This window comes from Schistocerca nitens, chromosome 9 (genome assembly GCF_023898315.1).
Source record: "Schistocerca nitens isolate TAMUIC-IGC-003100 chromosome 9, iqSchNite1.1, whole genome shotgun sequence".
NCBI classification, from domain to species: domain Eukaryota; kingdom Metazoa; phylum Arthropoda; class Insecta; order Orthoptera; family Acrididae; genus Schistocerca; species Schistocerca nitens.
The window spans coordinates 312,861,065-312,881,841 of NC_064622.1; the positions used below are offsets into that span (position 1 = coordinate 312,861,065).

A 20,777-nucleotide genomic window follows, 5' to 3' on the forward strand; every position below is an offset into this window, starting at 1 on the left:
ATATCTTCAATGCCATAGTATTCTAACTTTTTAATGATTATGTCATGAGACACTGAATCAAATGCTTTGCTTAATAAGTGTTCCAGATATATGCAGGCTCTTTTCATATGCTTCATATACATTGTTTACCAAAGCTTCAATTTCATTTACAGTTGATTGGTGAGACCTGAATCCAAATTGCCATTCATTTAATCATTTGTTGCTTTCAAAATAGCTGTATAGCTGCATTGCATGGAATTTTCTATTATTTTGGATATGATTGGTACTATTGATATGGGTCTGTAGTTGTTTGGGAGGTTTTTATCACCTTTTTTATACATAGACAGTGTAACTGTGAGCTTAAGACATTCTGGAAAAATTCCTTCATCTAGTACTCTGTTTGATAGTGAGAGAAGTGGCATTTTGATTTCCTTTGCTATACGCTTTATGAAGAAATCACTGAGTCCATAATAGTCTTCTGTTTTGGAATTGCTTAGTTTGTTTTTCGATTTGCAAATGTCATTTAGGGTGATACGGGTCCAAGTAAATTTCTCAACTAGTCTGTTTTGTTTGGATGAGTAGTGCTTCTGCATCTATGGTAGAATTATTGAGTGGAGTGGTAGTGGCACTATTTACAAAATAATCTTTGAGTGTATCACAGTATATAGGGATGTTGTTTTCTTTATTGATGTTATTAATTTCCTGTTTTATGACATTCCAGGTTGAAGTTTTGGAGTGTACCACTTGTTAGTAGGACATTGCTTCTGTGTATTATTAGTATATTGTCTTTTGGTTGCAGTGGGGCATGTCTTTTCTACAATGTGCTTAATTTCTGTGAGGAAAATAGTAAAGCATTTATCAGTTGCCTTATTATTATTAATTTTATGAGACCAATCAATTTGCTGTAACTCATTAATCATGTTGTTTACATTGGATTCTCCTAGAAGTCTATACGTCACTTGTCTTTCTTTAGTGTTGAGTTTTGAATTTTCTATTCAAAGCCATAGTCCTGCATGGTCTGATATTCCTAATTCTATTACATCACATTCCAGAGTATCTTTATATACATTACTAATTATGTTATCAAGACATGCATTCTGTTTGGTGGGCTTTTCATTAAAACAATAATAGTTCAATGACTCCAAAGAGTTAACCATATAGATAACATTTTTCTTCTTTGCCATTATATCTATGTTAATATTACCTGCAATCACAATTTTGTGTTGTTTATATTTGTACAACTGCAAAATTAGTGTGTTAATTTTTTCTATAAATATTATTTCATCAGATCTTGGAGTTCGATACACTGACACGGTTACAATTTTGTGTGTGTGTATTACCATAACGGCTACTTCAAATATGCCTTCAAGGCACATTTTGCTAAGGTCTACTACTGAATAATCTAAATCTAATTTGCTTTTAACGTAGACTGAGACTCCACCATGTGAAATGCTTCTTCTGCTATAGCTAGTAACTAGCAAATATCACGGATGAACACACAAGTGTATTTCAGACTCTTTCATCCAGTGTTCATTGATACAATTTTACCAGTCCAGTACTGCAGTTCATTGATTTTACCATGAAGTGATTGTACATTTATATGTAGGAGGAGAACATTGTTATCTGCACAGAAAGGTATTTTGATGTCACAAGGTCTTGCATGTTCATTTATTTTCACTGATCTAAAACAACACAGTTATCTGAATTAATTACTTTGCTGCAGTTTTCCCTTAACGCTGTTTCTACCCTTCCTTCCCCTGTAACGTTGTATTGCCTAAAAAAGGAGCTCCATAAGTGTCCCCAGAAATAGTGTCTTTTAAAACTAGACAGTTGCATTCTTGAATTTCATTTGTAATTTTGCTTATCTCATGACAGAGAAATGTTTTACCCTGGTAATTCAGATGCTCACAGTGTTCAGTGTGCAGAATTTTCACCAGTCTGTTAATATCTAGTACATTGCATTCTGCGTAAGTAGAGCACTTGCCCGCGAAAGGCAAAGGTCCCGAGTTCGAGTCTCGGTCGGGCACACAGTTTTAATCTGCCAGGAAGTTTCATATCAGCGCACACTCCGCTGCAGAGTGAAAATCTCATTCTGGAAACATCCCCCAGGCTGTGGCTAAGCCATGTCTCCGCTATATCCTTTCTTTCAGGAGTGCTAGTTCTGCAAGGTTCGCAGGAGAGCTTCTGTAAAGTTTGGAAGGTAGGAGACGAGGTACTGGCAGAAGTAAAGCTGTGAGGGCCGGGCGTGAGTCGTGCTTCAGTAGCTCAGTTGGTAGAGCACTTGCCCGCGAAAGGCAAAGGTCCCGAGTTCGAGTCTCGGTCGGGCACACAGTTTTAATCTGCCAGGAAGTTTCATATCAGCGCACACTCCGCTGCAGAGTGAAAATCTCATTCTAGAGCATAATTGTTTTATTCTAGTGTTGGTTTTGCGGATTTCTTTATTCGCACACGCATTATACATGAGGTCGTGTCTATGAGGTATCATCACAACAACAGTGTTTTTCATCATATTTACTTTTAAAAAAATCTCTCAAACTTGTTATGCACTTTCCGGCTTCATTATGAGCTACGTCGTCGGCACCCATCACACAAACAATGATGTCACTGATCTTCAGTATATTCCCGTATTCTGAGACACCTTCAATAGTGTTTCTGGTCGTCGTGCGGTGTTTCACGATGCCAGTTGCACACAAATCCGTATTCACATTCTGTAAAACAGTAGCTAGCTTTCTCCTGTGATTTTTCGCTAGAAAAAGCACATTGCATTTCTTTGCCTGCTGCCTATGATTGCTGGTGATTTTGATTTTACTGTTTGCCATTTTAATTTGATTTTCCTGTTGGATGTAATGTTCCTTTTCAATGTTTACGAAGTTGCTACTGTCTTCTGATAAAACACTGAACCTATTTGTGCATATGAGACCGGTTTTGTTTGATGAATTTTGTTGAGGGAAGGTTACTTATTTACTCACTTTGGTAGGCTGTTCTTGAGAAACAGGGAAAATGTTTGAATGGTTTACGCACTTTTGATCAGTATTTTCACTTGGAACTGTGTTTGAATTATTAACACACTTCTGGCCATTATAGGCATTATTTTCCGCTATTGCACTGTGATGGTTTGTGTACAGGAGCTTCAAATCATTAGTATTTTTCCATATTGCATTTTTACCTGGTATTTTGCTTGATGCCGCTGTTTGTAACTCGCGGTTTTCGTTTTTTAAATTAGTGAGTTGTTGGTATGTTGTTCATTGTGGTCCTCTGGCAACCACTATTTATCATTTGTGGACTTGTATTCAAGTTACATGGACATGAGTTTCACAGGAACATATCCACTTCCTCTTTGATTCTGTTGCACGGTGTTTAAAGGATCTGACTGCAGTTTGTTGGGCCCTGATACTGTTTTGTATTCTCAGAGGCAGAAAACCTTCTCAGTGCTACAATCACGATCATTTGGGTATTGCCTTGTGCTTAATTTGCGGTATAAAGTTCATCTCTGTTGCATGTATCGTTGCTGCTACACTGTTCACAAATCTTACTATATTTTAAGTGTGGTGCAAACAGGAGTAATTCAACGGGTAATAGCCTTGCTCTCAGAATAATGTTAAGTGTAATACAGTCGTAAAACATTAAACAATTTCCATCTCACAAAGGAAAGGTTGGAAGCAGAAAAACTGCATCTGCATATAGTTTTATGCAGTTGAGGCGTTCCAGAATGAAAAGGTCTATCTTACGAATCTAAAGGAAAACAAAAGAGAAATAATGAAAAGGGGTGCAGAAAGGTGGGGCTCAGGATATGGGCCGTGTAAATTAGTGTATTAAAGAAGTTGGAATTAGAACACAAGCAATGATTTGGTTGATGACGTTAGCCATACTGATTTAGGGGTTTCGAGGGGGGATGATTTAACAGATTAAAGCAGTAGCCATTTACCAATAGCGAAGTCAAAGAAAGCAAAGTACTCTGTCAAAGTGCATGTAAAAGTGAACTATATGAAGGTGAAGGTGATGATTGAGTATGACAAAGAACTGAAAACAGGAAAGAAGAGAAAACAGAAATGAATGGAGAAAATGAAGAAAACTGAGAGAGGAAGGTATAATATTGGACTTAGGTGGGTGAAAGGTATTGTGTTTGTACACTGTAAAGAAAATTGCTCTGTGCAAAGTTCTTAAGTTTTTTACTATGAGAAAGTATCAAAACTTGTTTTCAAAAATTCATAAATATGATCAAATATGCTTACGCCATCGATATATATTGTTTTAGCCATTCAGTCATGATGAATCTTTCTAGTATGTAGTTGGTGGTAAATACATATATGTGTTCCATTTTATTCCCAGAGTGATTTTAATTGTTTCATCCAGTATTGCCACAATCCTTATAGAGATGGTGTGGTTAGGGTTGCGGACTCTAAATCACAGGGTCCCAGGTTCAATTCCTGGCTGGGTGGGGATTTTCTCTGTTCGGGACTGGGTGTGTGCAAGTGTTGTCCTCATCATCATTTCATCATCATCAGTGCGCAAGTTGGCAAAGTGGTCTCAAATAAAGACTTGCTCCAGGTGGCTGAACAACCCCTGATCGTATCTCCCGACGAACAAAACCATGTAATACGCACATTTCGTTTCAATGATGTTGGCGTACATTATGATATGGCAGTGTCTGTTGGAGTTTTGCATTGGCGGGATAAAATAAATACAAACAGTGCAGTAAGCAGAAAAGAAACAGAACCTCTGAGTAGTCGAGCAAATTGCAAAAACACTGCAGGCAGTCTGGCTTCACTAAATTTTTGCATGTAAAGTTAAATATTTTGAATGCCTACTTAAAGTTGTTACCCCATTAAAACAAAAACGAATATTCTCAGGAACTGTGTGTGAGCAAAAATGACTTGGTTAGTAATTTTATATGGATTACAAAATGCTCTCTTTTCTTGAAGAGTGAGAAAATAGAAAAACAAGAGAATATTTATGACTGCACTGCAGTAAGCTTTTGATACTTCAAAGTACCTCTGTTAATAGGGAAATTGTTGAAATTTGGACCTGAGGTCCTTTTGGGGAGATGAATAGCTCTGAAGTATGTAACATATATAACAGTAGACGTATGTAGGTGCTTCACAATTTGCGAGCAGAAATAGCATAAGCTGTCGTTTTACTTTCAAATGAATGTTTTCTCATGATGTTGTTATTTAATGTACTTCATTCATTCATTTGGGAATTGTTACATCAGCTCATAAAGAAGAATGTACATTTAAATTTATTTGGCAGTTGATAAGGCAGCATGTATCACTCTATACACTTGAATTTTATTCATGTATTTATAAAGTACTTTACAACATAATGATGAATTTATGAAATAATAATAATATAGTGTAAAACAGAATTTTTGTTCACATACGTCATGCTTATTTCTGTTCTAGTGGGTGTTGCAACTAAGAAAGTTACACCACTACACAGGATGCCAATAAAAAGTTCAAAATATGAAACTGTAAGTATCACCAACTAATATAGCATTTAACTTTCTTATGAGTTATCACTATTTATTGAACATTATCTGAGTTCTTACTTTATTCACTCATTTTAAAGATGTCGCAGTTGAAGAGTTTCTTTTGGCAACATTCTCATCTTTGGCTACTTTTGTAGAGAACTTCGGCATGTTAGCTGTGGAAGGAGGGGAGAGAGAGGGGGGGGGGGGGGAGTACTGCATTGTGCAGAGTCAGTTGAATTGGTCTGCATCAGAAATGTAATTGCTAAGATCATCTGCTATGTGGGCTGCAGCTAGCATTTTTAGAAAAATCTTTGCCTATTGGACAGTGGTAGGAAAATGAAATTTTGTATTATAAGACCTTTTATTGGTAAGTTGTTATGTGCAAAGTTTCATGTTTATTCCACAGTTACCTCTGGAGATACGTACTTCTACTGCAAACTGTTTAGCTGTTTACTGATGGAACATGCAGTTATAACTTCTATGTAACAATAGAAAGCAATTTTTTGAATGCTGATAGTAAAAACCTTGCAAAAGTTGGTATGTTTATACTCCACCCATTTAGAGCGATGATATGTGCAATGACAGACATTCTTTTACATATTCCCTGCCACATCATTAAACTCGCTCAAAAGTAAGGAATTATAGAACTTTTGGAAATGGATCCATATATTATAACTAGATAGTCAACTATCAGTCATGAGCTATGACCCAAAGCACAACAAAATTATTCTTGTCAAAATTTAATGCTGATTTCCTATGTACAAGGTACTCAAATGATATACTGCATGCGTCAGGTGCTCTGTGTAACAATGTGTAGCATTTTCGACTGCAGTGTAAGTGGGAGGTCATATATTTTTAAAAGTTTTACACGCAATACAAAAATAGCTGTAGCAAGAACTGATTGTAGCAGTTATTTTGAGTGTGGGATGTATTATGTATAGCTTCATGTTAGTCTTAGTCTGAGAAACGGAGAACAAAGGATAAATGCAATTACTTTATGAGAAAACAGGTCACTTTTGTGGAAAGCATTGCTTGTAGTCAAGATATCACCATACATCCTCAGTACAACGAGGTGTAGGACTACGAGGTGCAGGTGACCAAACGTAAGGGCTCTGATGTCTGTGAGTGTAAACTACCTTTAATGTCTGAAGCAGACTTACTTCATCTTCATGTAAGATGATGGAACTGAAAAAGTTATTGTAAAGATCCTAGCGAGACAGTACGAAGTGGTCACATTAACTAGAAAATCTCTTTTTGAACATGATGCATGTGAACAGCAATTGCAATAAGAGCATGTAAACATTGAGGAAAACGCAATAATATTCTGTTTCTGATCGGTGTAGCGAAGTTTTGTAATTGTGATTTGGTTTTCATATGAGAGGACTGTCGAGCCGTTTCACAAATAAGTTAAAATGTTCTTTCAGATTAGATTCAAACCAGCAATCTATATGGACATCGTCTTTAAAATTTGATGGTTTACCGCTCTGACAACTGAGCTACCGAATAATTGTGGTGTCATTAGGTAAAACAACAATTTTCACTATGAGTTTAATTTCATTGAATGAGACTATCCTTCATTGTAACAGTGGGAGAGCACATCTCGGAGATAAGTTAGTGTTAACTGCACAGTGCAGGACATTTTTAATAAAGTTAGTGAAAGTGTGCATCACCTTGGTGGCAATTTTTCCGGTACAGTGCAACCACATTTTATGCATCTTCTCATTCTCTGAAACACCTAAAAACAACTTTTCAGTAGTTTTTGTAGATGTATTTGTAGAGTATGGTGCTATGCCCAAACGTAAATTCAAAACCAAGACATCACTGTGAATTAGCATTATGACAGTAGGAGTAGCTAGCTAGCCAGTGACGTCACAGACATCACACGACTTGAATGGGGTGTTGTAAAAAATTATTTTAATTTCATTTCCGTTTTTATAAAAGAATACTGAAATTCAAGAGGGGGGAAAAAGCATGGTAGGGGCTGTGACGGCTTTTGAGAGACCTTCAATGTACCGGGCTATGAAGTTCTCATCTCTACATACTTGTTGTCCACAGGTGGCTAGGCTGTATGGGAGGGAGTTTCTGGAGTGGAAGGAATAGCAGCTGTTGAAATGCAAGTACTGTTGGTGGTTAGTATGTTTAATGTGGACAGAGAGGTGGAGGCCAATGTCCAGGAAGGTGTCACATTGAGCAGAAGAGGACCAGTTGAAGCGGATGGGAGAAAAAGTGTAGAGTTGTGAAGGAATGTGGTTAGGGTGGGGTGCTCTGAGTCCATATCATGAAGATTTCGTCATTGAACCTGAGCCAGACCAGGATTTGGAAGTTTTGGAAGGCTAGGAAGGTTTCTCCTAGATGTTAGTTAACTTTCATATGACATATTCTTGACTAACATAATAATGTGGAACATGTCAGTGGTACAGATAGAGAGAGAGAGAGAGAGAGAGAGAGAGAGAGAGAGAGAGAGAGAGAGAATATAAAACTAATTATTTCTATTCATGGATTTCTCTGTGGTATAGCAGGAGTTGTTACGGAGAAGCCTTTTTAATGTACATTGAAAACACTGCTGGGTGGATGATGTAAGAGGTATTTGTAGCCTGGACTCCTTATGTGGCAGGTGCTACTCTTCCTCCATGATTCTGCCTGTTAGCATTGTGTAAGGTGAGGTGGTTTATATTGACGTATTTAGCATTATCCTTCTGTTGCTGTTAGTGCTCCCTCCCTCTCCCTCTCCCTCTCCCTCTCCCTCTCCCTCTCCCTCTCCCTCTCCCTCTCCCTCTCCCTCTCCCTCTCCCTCTCCCTCTCCCTCTCCCTCTCCCTCTCCCTCTCCCTCCCCCTCCCCCTCCCCCTCCCCCTCCCCCTCCCCCTCCGTCCCCCTCTCCCCCATTCAGAATGTTCCCAGCAAGTTCTTTTTTGTGTGTTAATGAAATTCCCACATGTCACTTTGTAAAAGCATTATGTGAATTTGACATAATTGTGTGGTTGTTTTTTTTTTTTTTTTTAAACTCAACTTTTACTCTGAGTATATACTTAATCAAATATCTTTTCTACTCAGTCACAGGAAGTTGTTGCCTTGGATGAAGTAAGGGTGGACCACAAACCTTTACCGCCAGTGGGGATGGTCCATAAACCACGACCTGCCCCAGGCGAGATTGTGTTTGTCATGAAGTATGGATTTCATGGTGCTTGGACACAGGCCAGAGTAGTTGAACATGTTCAGAAATATGATGTTAGTATTACTTTTCACATCACACTTCCAGGTTATCCTGTATGTTATAGATAATTTGAGGTCTTTCTTTTTATAGTAATGCTTCATTGCACACAGTAGACATTTGAACATAATTAATTCAGTTGATGCTGAATCTTTAACATTTGTATTGAAAGTTTTTGCTGACAGCAGCGCTGAATTTTAAATTTCTCTTCATAGTCAAGGGTCTAGGGTAGAAAGTGTTTTTGCATTTAAAGAATCATTCTCACTTTGTGAAGGGGGAAAATGAAACAAGAAACACAATGTTAATATGATTGAAGCCCATATGATGTAATTTTTTACACAGGTTTGGATACATCATCGCTTGTTCACAATCTAGGTTTAAACTTGAGGGAAACACAGAAATCTGAACAAGTGTGGTATGACTGAAGGTGGGAAGAAAGTTTAGTGAAGTGTAATACAGAGAGAACTCGAAGGTGTAAACTGGATCATTTTGTGGGTAGACAAAGATTTTTGAAGCAAATGTTGGTTGTCAGAGCATACACTGCTCTAGAAATAGACTCATATTATATTAATGATGGATACTAGGCTAAAATTGAGAAGAATGAAAGAAGATGGACAGTACAGGAAAGTGGACTATAGATGATTTAAGAAAAAATGAGATGAAGTGAAAATGACAGTGGTGTCACCATAGTTACAGCTAAGGCGGTCATCTATAACTGAATGAGTACCCCAGGCCATTGACAAAAGGAAGTATTATAAATATTAAATGAGGAACCATCTATATGAGGTCTGTTAGAAAAGTAACTGACCTTCGGCCAGGAAAAAAAAAAGCTGGCTTACCTGGAGAATTGGACACCTAATCACTCTCTAAGTATTTCCCTTGGGGCTCCATACACTTCTCCCTGCATTGCCGCCATTGTTGGTAGCATGCCACGAAAGCCTCTTTTAGAATGGGGTCATTCCTTTCAGTGGCCTCTGAGTTTAGGGAACAGCCAGAAGTTGCAGGGGACCATGTCAGGAGAGTAAAGTGCCTGTTGAAGTGCAGGAATCTGGTTTTTCAATAAGGAAAAAATCTGAATCAGTGCAAGGAATGTGCAGGAGCATTGTTTGTGTCCTGTGAGGCTTCAGAATGAAGTTGCTTTTGCTGTTCCGTCAGCTGCTTCGTAGCGAATTTCGCTCACACTCTCTCCATGGTCAAATCTTTGGTCACAGTAGAATGTGCCGAAAAAGTGCTGATGCCCAACTCTTTCGCATTTTCTCTGATAATCACGTGACGATCCCACATCACCACAGCGTTCAATTTGACAATTACCTGGTCATTTCAGCATGTTGATGGCCAACCAGTGCGTGGTTTGCTCTCCACTGATGTGTAATGTCTTTAAACCGGTCATATCTCTTCTTACTATGTTTGATGCCCATAGCGTCATCACTGAAAGCCATTTCCACCAGGCTGTCATCCAGTTTCTGGCAAAATTTTGTGGAATAGTGCTGCTCCAGTCATTCCGTCATTTCCCTTGCTATAAAAAATTACACAAGCACTGCACACTACCTCACTCAACCGCTGCTTATCAGCAACTGATGCTTTCGACGGATGGAAAAGAAATTTTAAACATTGTTATAGGCTGAAGTCCAGCAACCTTGCATTGACTTAATTACAGAATTTATGTATAGCCACCTCGGCTGCATAAAATTGTTGTCAAATTGACCATGGTTTTGACAGCTCTAAGGCGGTCTTCATCATAATAAAAATTATGTAGGATTACCTAGAAAATATAATGACATAGCTCAATAATACAATACAATTAATAGAATTACTTCCGTATACTGTATAAGCAGTGTACTTACATGTAACCACACCATAGGTGAAGAACATCTGAGCAAAAAAGCTCTTGTCAAATTGAAATAATCACAAGAATGAAAATTAAACTGTAAAAATGTAACATGTTTGTCAATTTGAATAAAATGTTCCACCAAAATACAATGGCAGTTACGAGGTCGTTTAGAGCCAAACAACTGCATCAAACCACCGCTAACCGTTAGACTAGACAGTTAACAGGCCAAGGCAGCCACGGGTTGGACATGAAAACAGATTTGCGCCATCACTAGTAAGAAGTGATCAAATTACAGACAAGAGCAACTGAGGCACTGTATAGACAATTAAACCTTACACGCAATAACAGGAATAAGTGCATGAAAATTACAACATACTATAACGGTCTTATTTTATAAATTAAATATAGTTCAAATGTACATAAAAAGTGTGAAACTGGAAAGGAGAACGATGTTTAAGAGTCTACATTGTGGGGAGTATCGCCATTCAGACCATTTTTAATTAGTGGCTCTATACCTTAAGAAAAGTTCTTATTGCGTAATAGCAACTGTTCATTCAGAATGAGACCGTTGTACAGAGATAGGTGTTTAAAAATCCCTAGCTCTTCTAAGATGTTAAGCCTAAAGCTGTTTTTCTCTGAGTGCAAGATCTGGACATTTTCTACATCTTTAGGACTATGCCCTGTGGTTAACAAATGGTCAATGAAAGTTGAATTGTGAACATTGGTGCCTTTTTTGCCGAGAAGGTGTTTCTTGAATATTGTCACAATAGCTCAGCCTGTTTGGCCTATGGCAGGACAACTGCGACAATTAATTTTATAGACACCAGAATTATGCAGAGGGGAAAGCATAGGTTTCAAGTTATGTATGATATTACTTTTTAAAGAATTATTAGTGGAGTTGTATTTATTTTGAAGTAAACACTGTATTCTGTAAGAAATTGGACCCAGAAATGGTATGGAGAAAAAATTTTTCTTTTCATTATGTTCATTATTAGAAAGGCCTAGGGTAGTGACCCTCTTATTGGTTTTCCTACTGAAAATACTATTTGCTATTGAAGGATCATATCCAGTATTAGCAGCCACAGTTTTAATGAGATTGATTTCAGAATTGAGATTTTCAGAAGAAAGGGGTGTGGAGGTGGCTCTATGAATAGCTGAATGAAAAAAGGCCATCTTATGAGAATATGGGTGTACTGGCATGAATGGAATAATTTGATCAGAACTTGTTTCTTTGTGGAAGATTTGAAGCTAACTTTGTCATCATCTGAGATCTATAAAATACTTTGTCATCATCTGAGATCTATAAAATACAAAGGGCCTAATGAAGGTGTAGATAAACTTTTTAATATGTTCAATGAGTTTCATGAAAATATTTATTTAACCTGTGAGCACGAAAATGAATTCCGGCGATTGAATTTTCTAGATCTCACTCTTATGATAGTAGATGACAAAGTTAGCTTCAATATCTTCCACAAAGAAACCAGTTATGATCAAATTATTCCATTCACGTCAGCACACCTGCGTTCTCATAAGGTGGCCTTTTTCCATTCAGTTATTCATAGAGTCACCTCCACACCCCTTACTTCTGAAAATCTCAGTTCTGAAATCAATCTCATTAAAACTGTGGCTACCAATACTAGCTATGATCCTTCTATAGTATATAGTATTTTTAGTAGGAAAACCGATAATAGAGTCACTACCCTAGGCCTCTCTAATAATGAACCTAATGAAAAGAAAAAATTTTTCTCCATACCATTTCTAGGTCCAATTTCTTACAGAATACAGCGTTTACTTCAAAATAAATACAACTCCACTAATAATGCTTTAAAAAGTAATATCATACAAAGTAATATGCATACCCTCTGCATAATTCTGGTGTCTATAAAATTATTTGCGGCAGTTGTCCTGCCTATAACATAGGCCAAACAGGCTGAGCTATTGCGACAATATTCAAGGAACACCTTCTCAGCAAAAAAGTCGCCAATGTTCACAATTCAACTTTCACTGACCATTTGTTAATCACAGGGCATAATCCTAAAGATGTAAAAGACGTCCAGATCTTGTACTCGCAGAGAAAAAAAAAAAAAAAGGCTTTAGGCTTAACATCTTAGGAGATCTAGAGATTTTTAAACACCTATCCCTGAAAGACGGTTTCATTCTGAATGAACAGTTGCAATTATCCAATATAAACTTTTTTCAAGGTATAGAGCCTCTAATTAAAAATGGTCTGAATGTAAATGTAGACTCTTAAACATCGTTTTCCTTTCCAGTTTCAAATCTTTTATGTACATTTAAACTATATTTCATTTATAAAATAAGACCATTACGGTATGTTGTAATTTTCATGCACTGATTCCTGTTCTTGCCTTTAATGTTGTTAAATTGTCTATACAGTGCCTCAGTTACTCTTGTCTGTAATTTGATCACTTCTTACTAGATGGCGCGAATCTGTTTTCATGTCCAACTCGTGGCTGCCTTGGCCTGTTAGCTGTCTAGTCTAATGGTTAGCGGTGGTTTGATGCAGTTGTTTGCCTCTAAACGAGCTCGTGACTGCCATTGTATTTCAGTGGAACATTTTATTCAAATTGACAAACATGTTACATTTTTACAGTTTTTATTCTTGTGATTTTTTCATTTGACGAGAGATTTTTTGCTCAGATGTTCTTCACCTATGGTGTGGTTACATATAAGCACACTGCTTGTACAGTATATGGAAGTAATTCTATTAATTATATTGTATTATTGAACCATGTCATTATATTTTCTAGGTAATCCTACATAATTTTTATTTTGATGAAGACCGCCTTAGAGCTGTCGAAACCATGGACAATTTTATGCAGCCGAGGTACATTCTGTAATTAAAGTGGGAAAGAATTCATGCATGCGCATGAAGGTTCAAGGTCAGCTCATGCGAGCATGCTAGATTCAAATCCACCAGGTGTTTGCACAAAAAAGAAGAAGAAGGAAAATAAGCTTTCCTAACAGACCTCGTATATGAACTCGACCAGAAGTGTGAAGAAGTAAAATTAGAATAGATGAGGCATGTGGTCAAAGAAATTGAGAAAAAGGTGGTCATAGGAAGTATTAGTCAGGCAAATTAAAAATAATTTCAAGTAAATGAAGATAATGACAGTTTGCATAAACTCCTGTGAAGTATAAATATGAGGAAAGATAAATGGCAGAAAGGCATATAGAGTTTGTGTAACAGGGAAGCTGTTCCATAGCATAATAGAGAAGGAGAAATTTGAAATACACTCCTGGAAATTGAAATAAGAACACCGTGAATTCATTGTCCCAGGAAGGGGAAACTTTATTGACACATTCCTGGGGTCAGATACATCACATGATCACACTGACAGAACCACAGGCACATAGACACAGGCAACAGAGCGTGCACAATGTCGGCACTAGTACAGTGTATATCCACCTTTCGCAGCAATGCAGGCTGCTATTCTCCCATGGAGACGATCGTAGAGATGCTGGATGTAGTCCTGTGGAACGGCTTGCCATGCCATTTCCACCTGGCGCCTCAGTTGGACCAGCGTTCGTGCTGGACGTGCAGACCGCGTGAGACGACGCTTCATCCAGTCCCAAACATGCTCAATGGGGGACAGATCCAGAGATCTTGCTGGCCAGGGTAGTTGACTTACACCTTCTAGAGCACGTTGGGTGGCACGGGATACATGCGGAAGTGCATTGTCCTGTTGGAACAGCAAGTTCCCTTGCCGGTCTAGGAATGGTAGAACGATGGGTTCGATGACGGTTTGGATGTACCGTGCACTATTCAGTGTCCCCTCGACGATCACCAGTGGTGTACGGCCAGTGTAGGAGATCGCTCCCCACACCATGATGCCGGGTGTTGGCCCTGTGTGCCTCGGTCGTATGCAGTCCTGGTTGTGGCGCTCACCTGCACGGCGCCAAACACGCATACGACCATCATTGGCACCAAGGCAGAAGCGACTCTCATCGCTGAAGACGACACGTCTCCATTCGTCCCTCTATTCACGCCTGTCGCGACACCACTGGTGGCGGGCTGCACGATGTTGTGGCGTGAGCGGAAGACGGCCTAACGGTGTGCAGGACCGTAGCCCAGCTTCATGGAGACGGTTGCGAATGATCCTCGCCGATACCCCAGGAGCAACAGTGTCCCTAATTTGCTGGGAAGTGGCGGTGCGGTCCCCTACGGCACTGCGTACTATTCAGTGTCCCCTCGACGATCACCAGTGGTGTACGGCCAGTGTAGGAGATCGCTCCCCACACCATGATGCCGGGTGTTGGCCCTGTGTGCCTCGGTCATATGCAGTCCTGATTGTGGCGCTCACCTGCACGGCGCCAAACACGCATACGACCATCATTGGCACCAAGGCAGAAGCGACTCTCATCGCTGAAGACGACACGTCTCCATTCGTCCCTCCATTCACGCCTGTCGCGACACCACTGGAGGCGGGCTGCACGATGTTGGGGCGTGAGCGGAAGACGGCCTAACGGTGTGCGGGACCGTAGCCCAGCTTCATGGAGACTGTTGCGAATGGTCCTCGCCGATACCCCAGGAGCAACAGTGTCCCTAATTTGCTGGGAAGTGGCGGTGCGGTCCCCTACGGCACTGCGTAGGATCCTACGGTCTTGTCGTGCATCCGTGCGTCGCTGCGGTCCGGTCCCAGGTCGACGGGCACGTGCACCTTCCGCCGACCACTGGCGACAACATTGATGTACTGTGGAGACCTCACGCCCCATGTGTTGAGCAATTCGGCGGTACGTCCACCCGGCCTCCCGCATGCCCACTATATGCCCTCGCTCAAAGTCCGTCAACTGCACATACGGTTCACGTCCACGCTGTCGCGGCATGCTACCAGTGTTAAAGACTGCGATGGAGCTCCGTATGCCACGGCAAACTGGCTGACACTGACGGCGGCGGTGCACAAATGCTGCGCAGCTACCGCCATTCGACAGCCAACACCGCGGTTCCTGGTGTGTCCGCCGTGCCGTGCATGTGATCATTGCTTGTACAGCCCTCTCGCAGTGTCCGGAGCAAGTATGGTGGGTCTGACACACCGGTGTCAATGTGTTCTTTTTTCCATTTCCAGGAGTGTAGAAGGAATAAGTCATTCTATAAATTGCTCAGGAGTAGGTCTTACCTTTTCATAGGTGCTTCAGTGGGAGGTATAGAAATCAGAAGGTTATTTGATCTGGTGTCCAGTATCTATGAAACAGAAGACTTACCATCAGTTTTGAAAAACTGTCATTGTTGCAGCACTAAAAATTGATAAAAAAGCTAGCAAATGGCTATGAAAACTATCAACAGACCAGTCTGACATATTGTGTTTAAATTGCTGACTGTAATAGTAAAACAAAAAATATAAAGGAGGATTGAAGAACAGCTTTGGGAAAAATAAAGGTACTAGGAAATGAGCGCACAGTTATTTCAACAACATGCTATGTGAAAACCAGAGGAGTGCAAACCAGGAGCTGTTGAGATCTGTTGCTACGGCAGGATTTAAAAATATGAAAGAACTGTTTGAGTTTAAGTATCCTAAACTTAAAGAACACCTTTGAGGACCTCACATTGATAGTGATGAGGCAGTGCAAGAAGAGGTGAGATTGTGGGTCCTTCAACATAGTCAAACATTCTACAGTGACAATATCAACAAGTAAGTCTCTCATTGGAAGAAATGTGTTCATCAACAGGTGAATAAGTTGAGAAATAAATATGTAGACATGAAGAATAAAGATGTAGAATATGAATAATGTTTGCTTTATTTAACAAGCTTTAAGAGTTATCAGATAAAAAATTTGGAGGCATCATTTTTCAGCATACACACATTTATTAATTGGGAGTGTTTTATGTGCTCTATTTTATACTGTTTTATTTAAATGCATGTTATATATCTCATTAAAGATTAGTAATTACAACTTTACTCCAAAGGATTCCACTCTCCAGTCAGCATACAAGATTCGTTACGAGTACCGCAAATCTTCTTACCTGAAAGTGGTCCCAGGAAAACATCTTGCGTATTCAACACCAAGCAAAGTAAGGCTGCCTGTTGGCACACGAGTTATTGCATTATTTCAAGATGAAGGCCCAAAAGAAAATTATTATGCTGGGGTTATTGCTGAACCTCCAAAATCAATGAATAAATACAGGTAACATATCTCATTTGGAAATATATATACATTGTGTATAGGGATTTCTGTCTGCAATTCACTTCTTCTTATGTGTTTACAAAGCTAGCAATTTCTCTGAATGGTGCACAAAATTTACAGATTTATGATGTTTTTCATGATTATATGAATGAGCAATAATACTCCAAGATTGGCCCATATTCACACTTGTTGTTTTCGCAACCTCCGAACAAATGGCTTTCAGTAATTGTTCTTAATCTGAGAAGTTAGTAATTCTTAAATGTCAAATAATCAATATATACTCCTTTGCTGATTTACAGTGTGCATTTTGCTTCTGTATCTTTGGTAACTACCTTCTAGATTGAATCAGTGTAGCTTTGGTTACAGATGCTTTTATTCCTAGAGTATGAAGCAGTAGGTCAGAGGAAGCATGTGCAAAATTTGCAAATGGTTTAACTTGGTAAATGCTGTTCATGTAAGTATAAGGGGCATTCAAATGAAAAAGAGGCAGATGGAAAAAACGTAAGTAAAGCCCACATGTTGCGAAGATTCTTTTACGCTGTAGAAGTTTCACTGGGAAGGCCTTATACATCCTCCATTAAGTCACGATCCCTCTCCATTGGATTTCCACATGTTTAGAGAATGAAGAAAGACACTCGTGGCCATTGATGATGTGCTTCAGACATAGAGGTACAATCATGCTTCCATAGGCAACAGCAAATATTTTTCCATGAAGGCATTGGCTATCTCATCTTGCAGTGGGAAAATGAATTAAAAATTACGCTGATTACTTCTGAAATAATAATCAGTGTGCTTACATTTTTCCCATCTGTCTCACTTTCATTTCACTGCCCCATATAAAATTAAGAAACAATGTTGTCAGATATTGAAGTAGACATATTTTTCTGGGTATCTTGTTATGAATATGTGAACCATTGACGTTTTATTCTGTGGACTTAAGGTGATTTAACATAGCTTGTGGAGGAAGAAGTGGTTTACTAATTAATTTTAAATTGGTTTTGGTAAGCTGCATCTCCACTATGAAGACCAGAGGAAAAATTCATAAAATTAATATGTTGACTCTGATTAATAGAAAGAAGAATAGTAATTTACTTAACATTAACATGAAAGTTATGAAGAATGATATCTTAGTAGAAAACGCAAAAGAATTCCTGTGTGCTGGAAGTTGGTTTACATAGGATGGTGAATGCCATACCATCCAGGATTCAGGGAGGACCACAACTGAGGAAAATCATAGGGGCAGAAAAGAACTAGAAAATATGAAACAGTTTTGGATAGATGTTGATTGCAGAAATTATTTGAAGATGGAGAGATTTACTCATGGTAGAAGCAGTGGACAGTTTCCTCAAATCATTCAAATGACTAGTGCATTAAAATAAACACACATTATCTGCTTCAGTTAAACATGAAGGATGGAACATCTCAAGAAAGGAAGAAAATAGATCAGACTGTACAAAGAACAGAATAAAATTTACTAATAGAGATGGACATGAGGGAACTAATTAGTAGCAGCTGCAATGGCACTGACATGAACACCCACAGTTAAAAATAACGGCTATCAGAGAATGTCATATCTATAATGACTAACAAAGGAAACAGTCTGCCAATCTTCAGAAATGTTAGTGGTAACTAGTTCTCTGTTAGCTGTCAAACTATGCTAAGATAGAAGAGCAGCATATGTCTACTGATTGCAGAATCTTTGTACACACACGATTCTGTGGATGTATGACCTAACCGTACAGAAACCAGATGGCAGTTATAAGAGTCGAGGGGCATGAAAGGGAAACAGTGGTTGGGAAAGGAGTGAGACAGGGTTGTAGCCTCAATCTGTATATTGAGCAAGCAGTAAAGGAAGCAAAAGAAAAATTCGGAGTAGGTATTAAAATTCATGGAGAAGAAGTAAAAACTTTGAGGTTCGCCGATGACATTGTAATTCTGTCAGAGACAGCAAAGGTCTTGGAAGAGCAGTTGAGCGGAATGAACAGCGTCTTGAAAGGAGAATATAAGATGAACATCAACAAAAGCAAAACGAGGATAATAGAATGGTAGTCAAATTAAATCGGGTGATGCTGAGGGAATTAGATTAGGAAATGAGACACTTAAAGTAGTAAAGGAGTTTTGCTATTTAGGGAGTAAAATAACTGGTGATGGTCGAAGTAGAGAGGATATAAAATGTAGACTGGCAATGGCAAGGAAATCGTTTCTGATGAAGAGAAATTTGTTAACATCGAGTATAGATTTAAGTGTCAGGAAGTCGTTTCTGAAAGTATTTGTATGGAGTGTAGCCATGTATGGAAGTGAAACATGGACGATAACTAGTTTGGACAAGAAGAGAATAGAAGCTTTCGAAATGTGGTGCTACAGAAGAATGCTGAAGATTAGATGGGTAGATCACATAACTAATGAGGAGGTATTGAATAGGATTGGGGAGAAGAGAAGTTTGTGGCACAACTTGACTAGAAGAAGGGATCGGTTGGTAGGACATGTTTTGAGGCATCAAGGGATCACAAATTTAGCATTGGAGGGCAGCATGGAGGGTAAAAATCGTAGAGGGAGACCAAGAGATGAATACACTAAGCAGATTCAGAAGGATGTAGGCTGCAGTAGGTACTGGGAGATGAAGAAGCTTGCACAGGATAGAGTAGCATGGAGAGCTGCATCAAACCAGTCTCAGGACTGAAGACCACAACAACAACATGACCTAACCAAACATCCTTTGGACTGTCCAAGGCAGCTTGTATCAAACTCAAACCTATAGGTGGCATCCAGACAGTGTGCCAGGAGCTTATTCCCTTGTCTCTGTTCAGTATCTCAGGGAACACCAGTTATGTTGTTATAATATTGAGGAGGGGTGGTGGGAGGGGGGGGGGGGGGAGCAACTCAGAGACATGGCCTATAAGATATTATGCACCAATACTGTGTGTAAACCATGAGAAAGTATACTATGGCAGTCAGCTTGGAGGAGATATACAAGAGCTTAAAAAAGTTGGATAAGCTACCACAGCAGAAAAGGCACTTGTTTATGCTCTTCCTTTCTTCCTAATGTTTCGAGAGAGAAAAGTAATTTGGGTTGTTGCCCACACAACCTTGGCTGCAGCTACTAGATCCAACTCTGTACAAGTTTGAGATTGGTAAGGAAAATAATTTGGCCCCCCGTTGCCAACTGGACACTGTTTCTGAAGGAAATATCCACTTGTACATGGAACTGCATATAGGTCATGCTGTGGACCTTTGCTAGTTGTTATGCGAGAAGGCAGCAGCTTATCTGACATTGGAGTTTGAGCATATGCACCAGAAAAAAAAAAAAACAACAATAATAGTGCAAGATGGAGGCAATTATCAACCTGCATGGGAACAGATTGGTGACTTCTAATGAAACTGAAGTTTGCAGGCAATACAGAAAGCACTATGTATCACAAGTATTGACAGAGAAAGAGAACAAGTGATGACAGCACTCCACCAGATCCAGCAGAGGGTGTTCATTCTGAGGTATGCTATAAATTGAATGGGACACAGCCACACCTAACATTTCCAGGGGTGAAAGGACAATGCTTCAGGTGCTGGGTGAATTTAAAGTATTGGCATCCTTCCTGCTGATTAAGGCAGCACTACAGTCATCAAGGAATGCTAGGATTATAATGAGAAGACTGCTTGTTTGATGATTCTGTGTACAAATGTCATAATAGTGAAACCACCAAACGTGTGAACAAAAAGGAAGAAGACTCTGTGTCTCAGGCATACCAGAGAAGACATTTAGAAGCCTGTTATCATTCACACTTACTCTGCTGTCACTGATTGTGAATAACCCACTGTGTGTAAGGGAGGGCCCCCAATTAACTCCTTAGTCAGCAACATGGAGGCAACTCACCAGATCCTTCAAGACAATTATAAGTTAATACTGTGAAGTGCCATTGTATATGCAACTTTGTAGTCTTCCTCTGACATCATGTTGGATTATAAACAACAGACAATGACATTATCGTCAGCTATGACATAGTTTTATTGTTCACCAGAGTTCCATTAATTGTCTGATTAAAATGTTTTAGTGGACATATTCAGTCATGTGCTGACATAAACTTACTTCTAGCAGCTGTGCTTTGGAGAAACTGAGAGGGTATTCCCCAGTGTCAGTTAGCCTCTCTGTGGA

General features: G+C 39.3%; 1 protein-coding gene across 3 annotated transcripts in view; it reads left to right on the forward strand.

Annotated features, from left to right (window-relative positions):
- LOC126204399 (histone-lysine N-methyltransferase SETDB1-like) overlaps positions 1 to 20,777 on the forward strand; it is a 334,147-nt gene that overhangs the window by 190,749 nt on the left and 122,621 nt on the right. For all 3 annotated transcript variants that reach the window (XM_049938777.1, XM_049938775.1, XM_049938776.1), the window contains 3 exons: positions 5,382 to 5,449; positions 8,502 to 8,675; positions 16,413 to 16,630. In XM_049938777.1, coding sequence (XP_049794734.1) covers positions 5,382 to 5,449; positions 8,502 to 8,675; positions 16,413 to 16,630 — 460 coding nt within the window. The remainder of the gene's footprint in view (positions 1 to 5,381; positions 5,450 to 8,501; positions 8,676 to 16,412; positions 16,631 to 20,777) is intronic.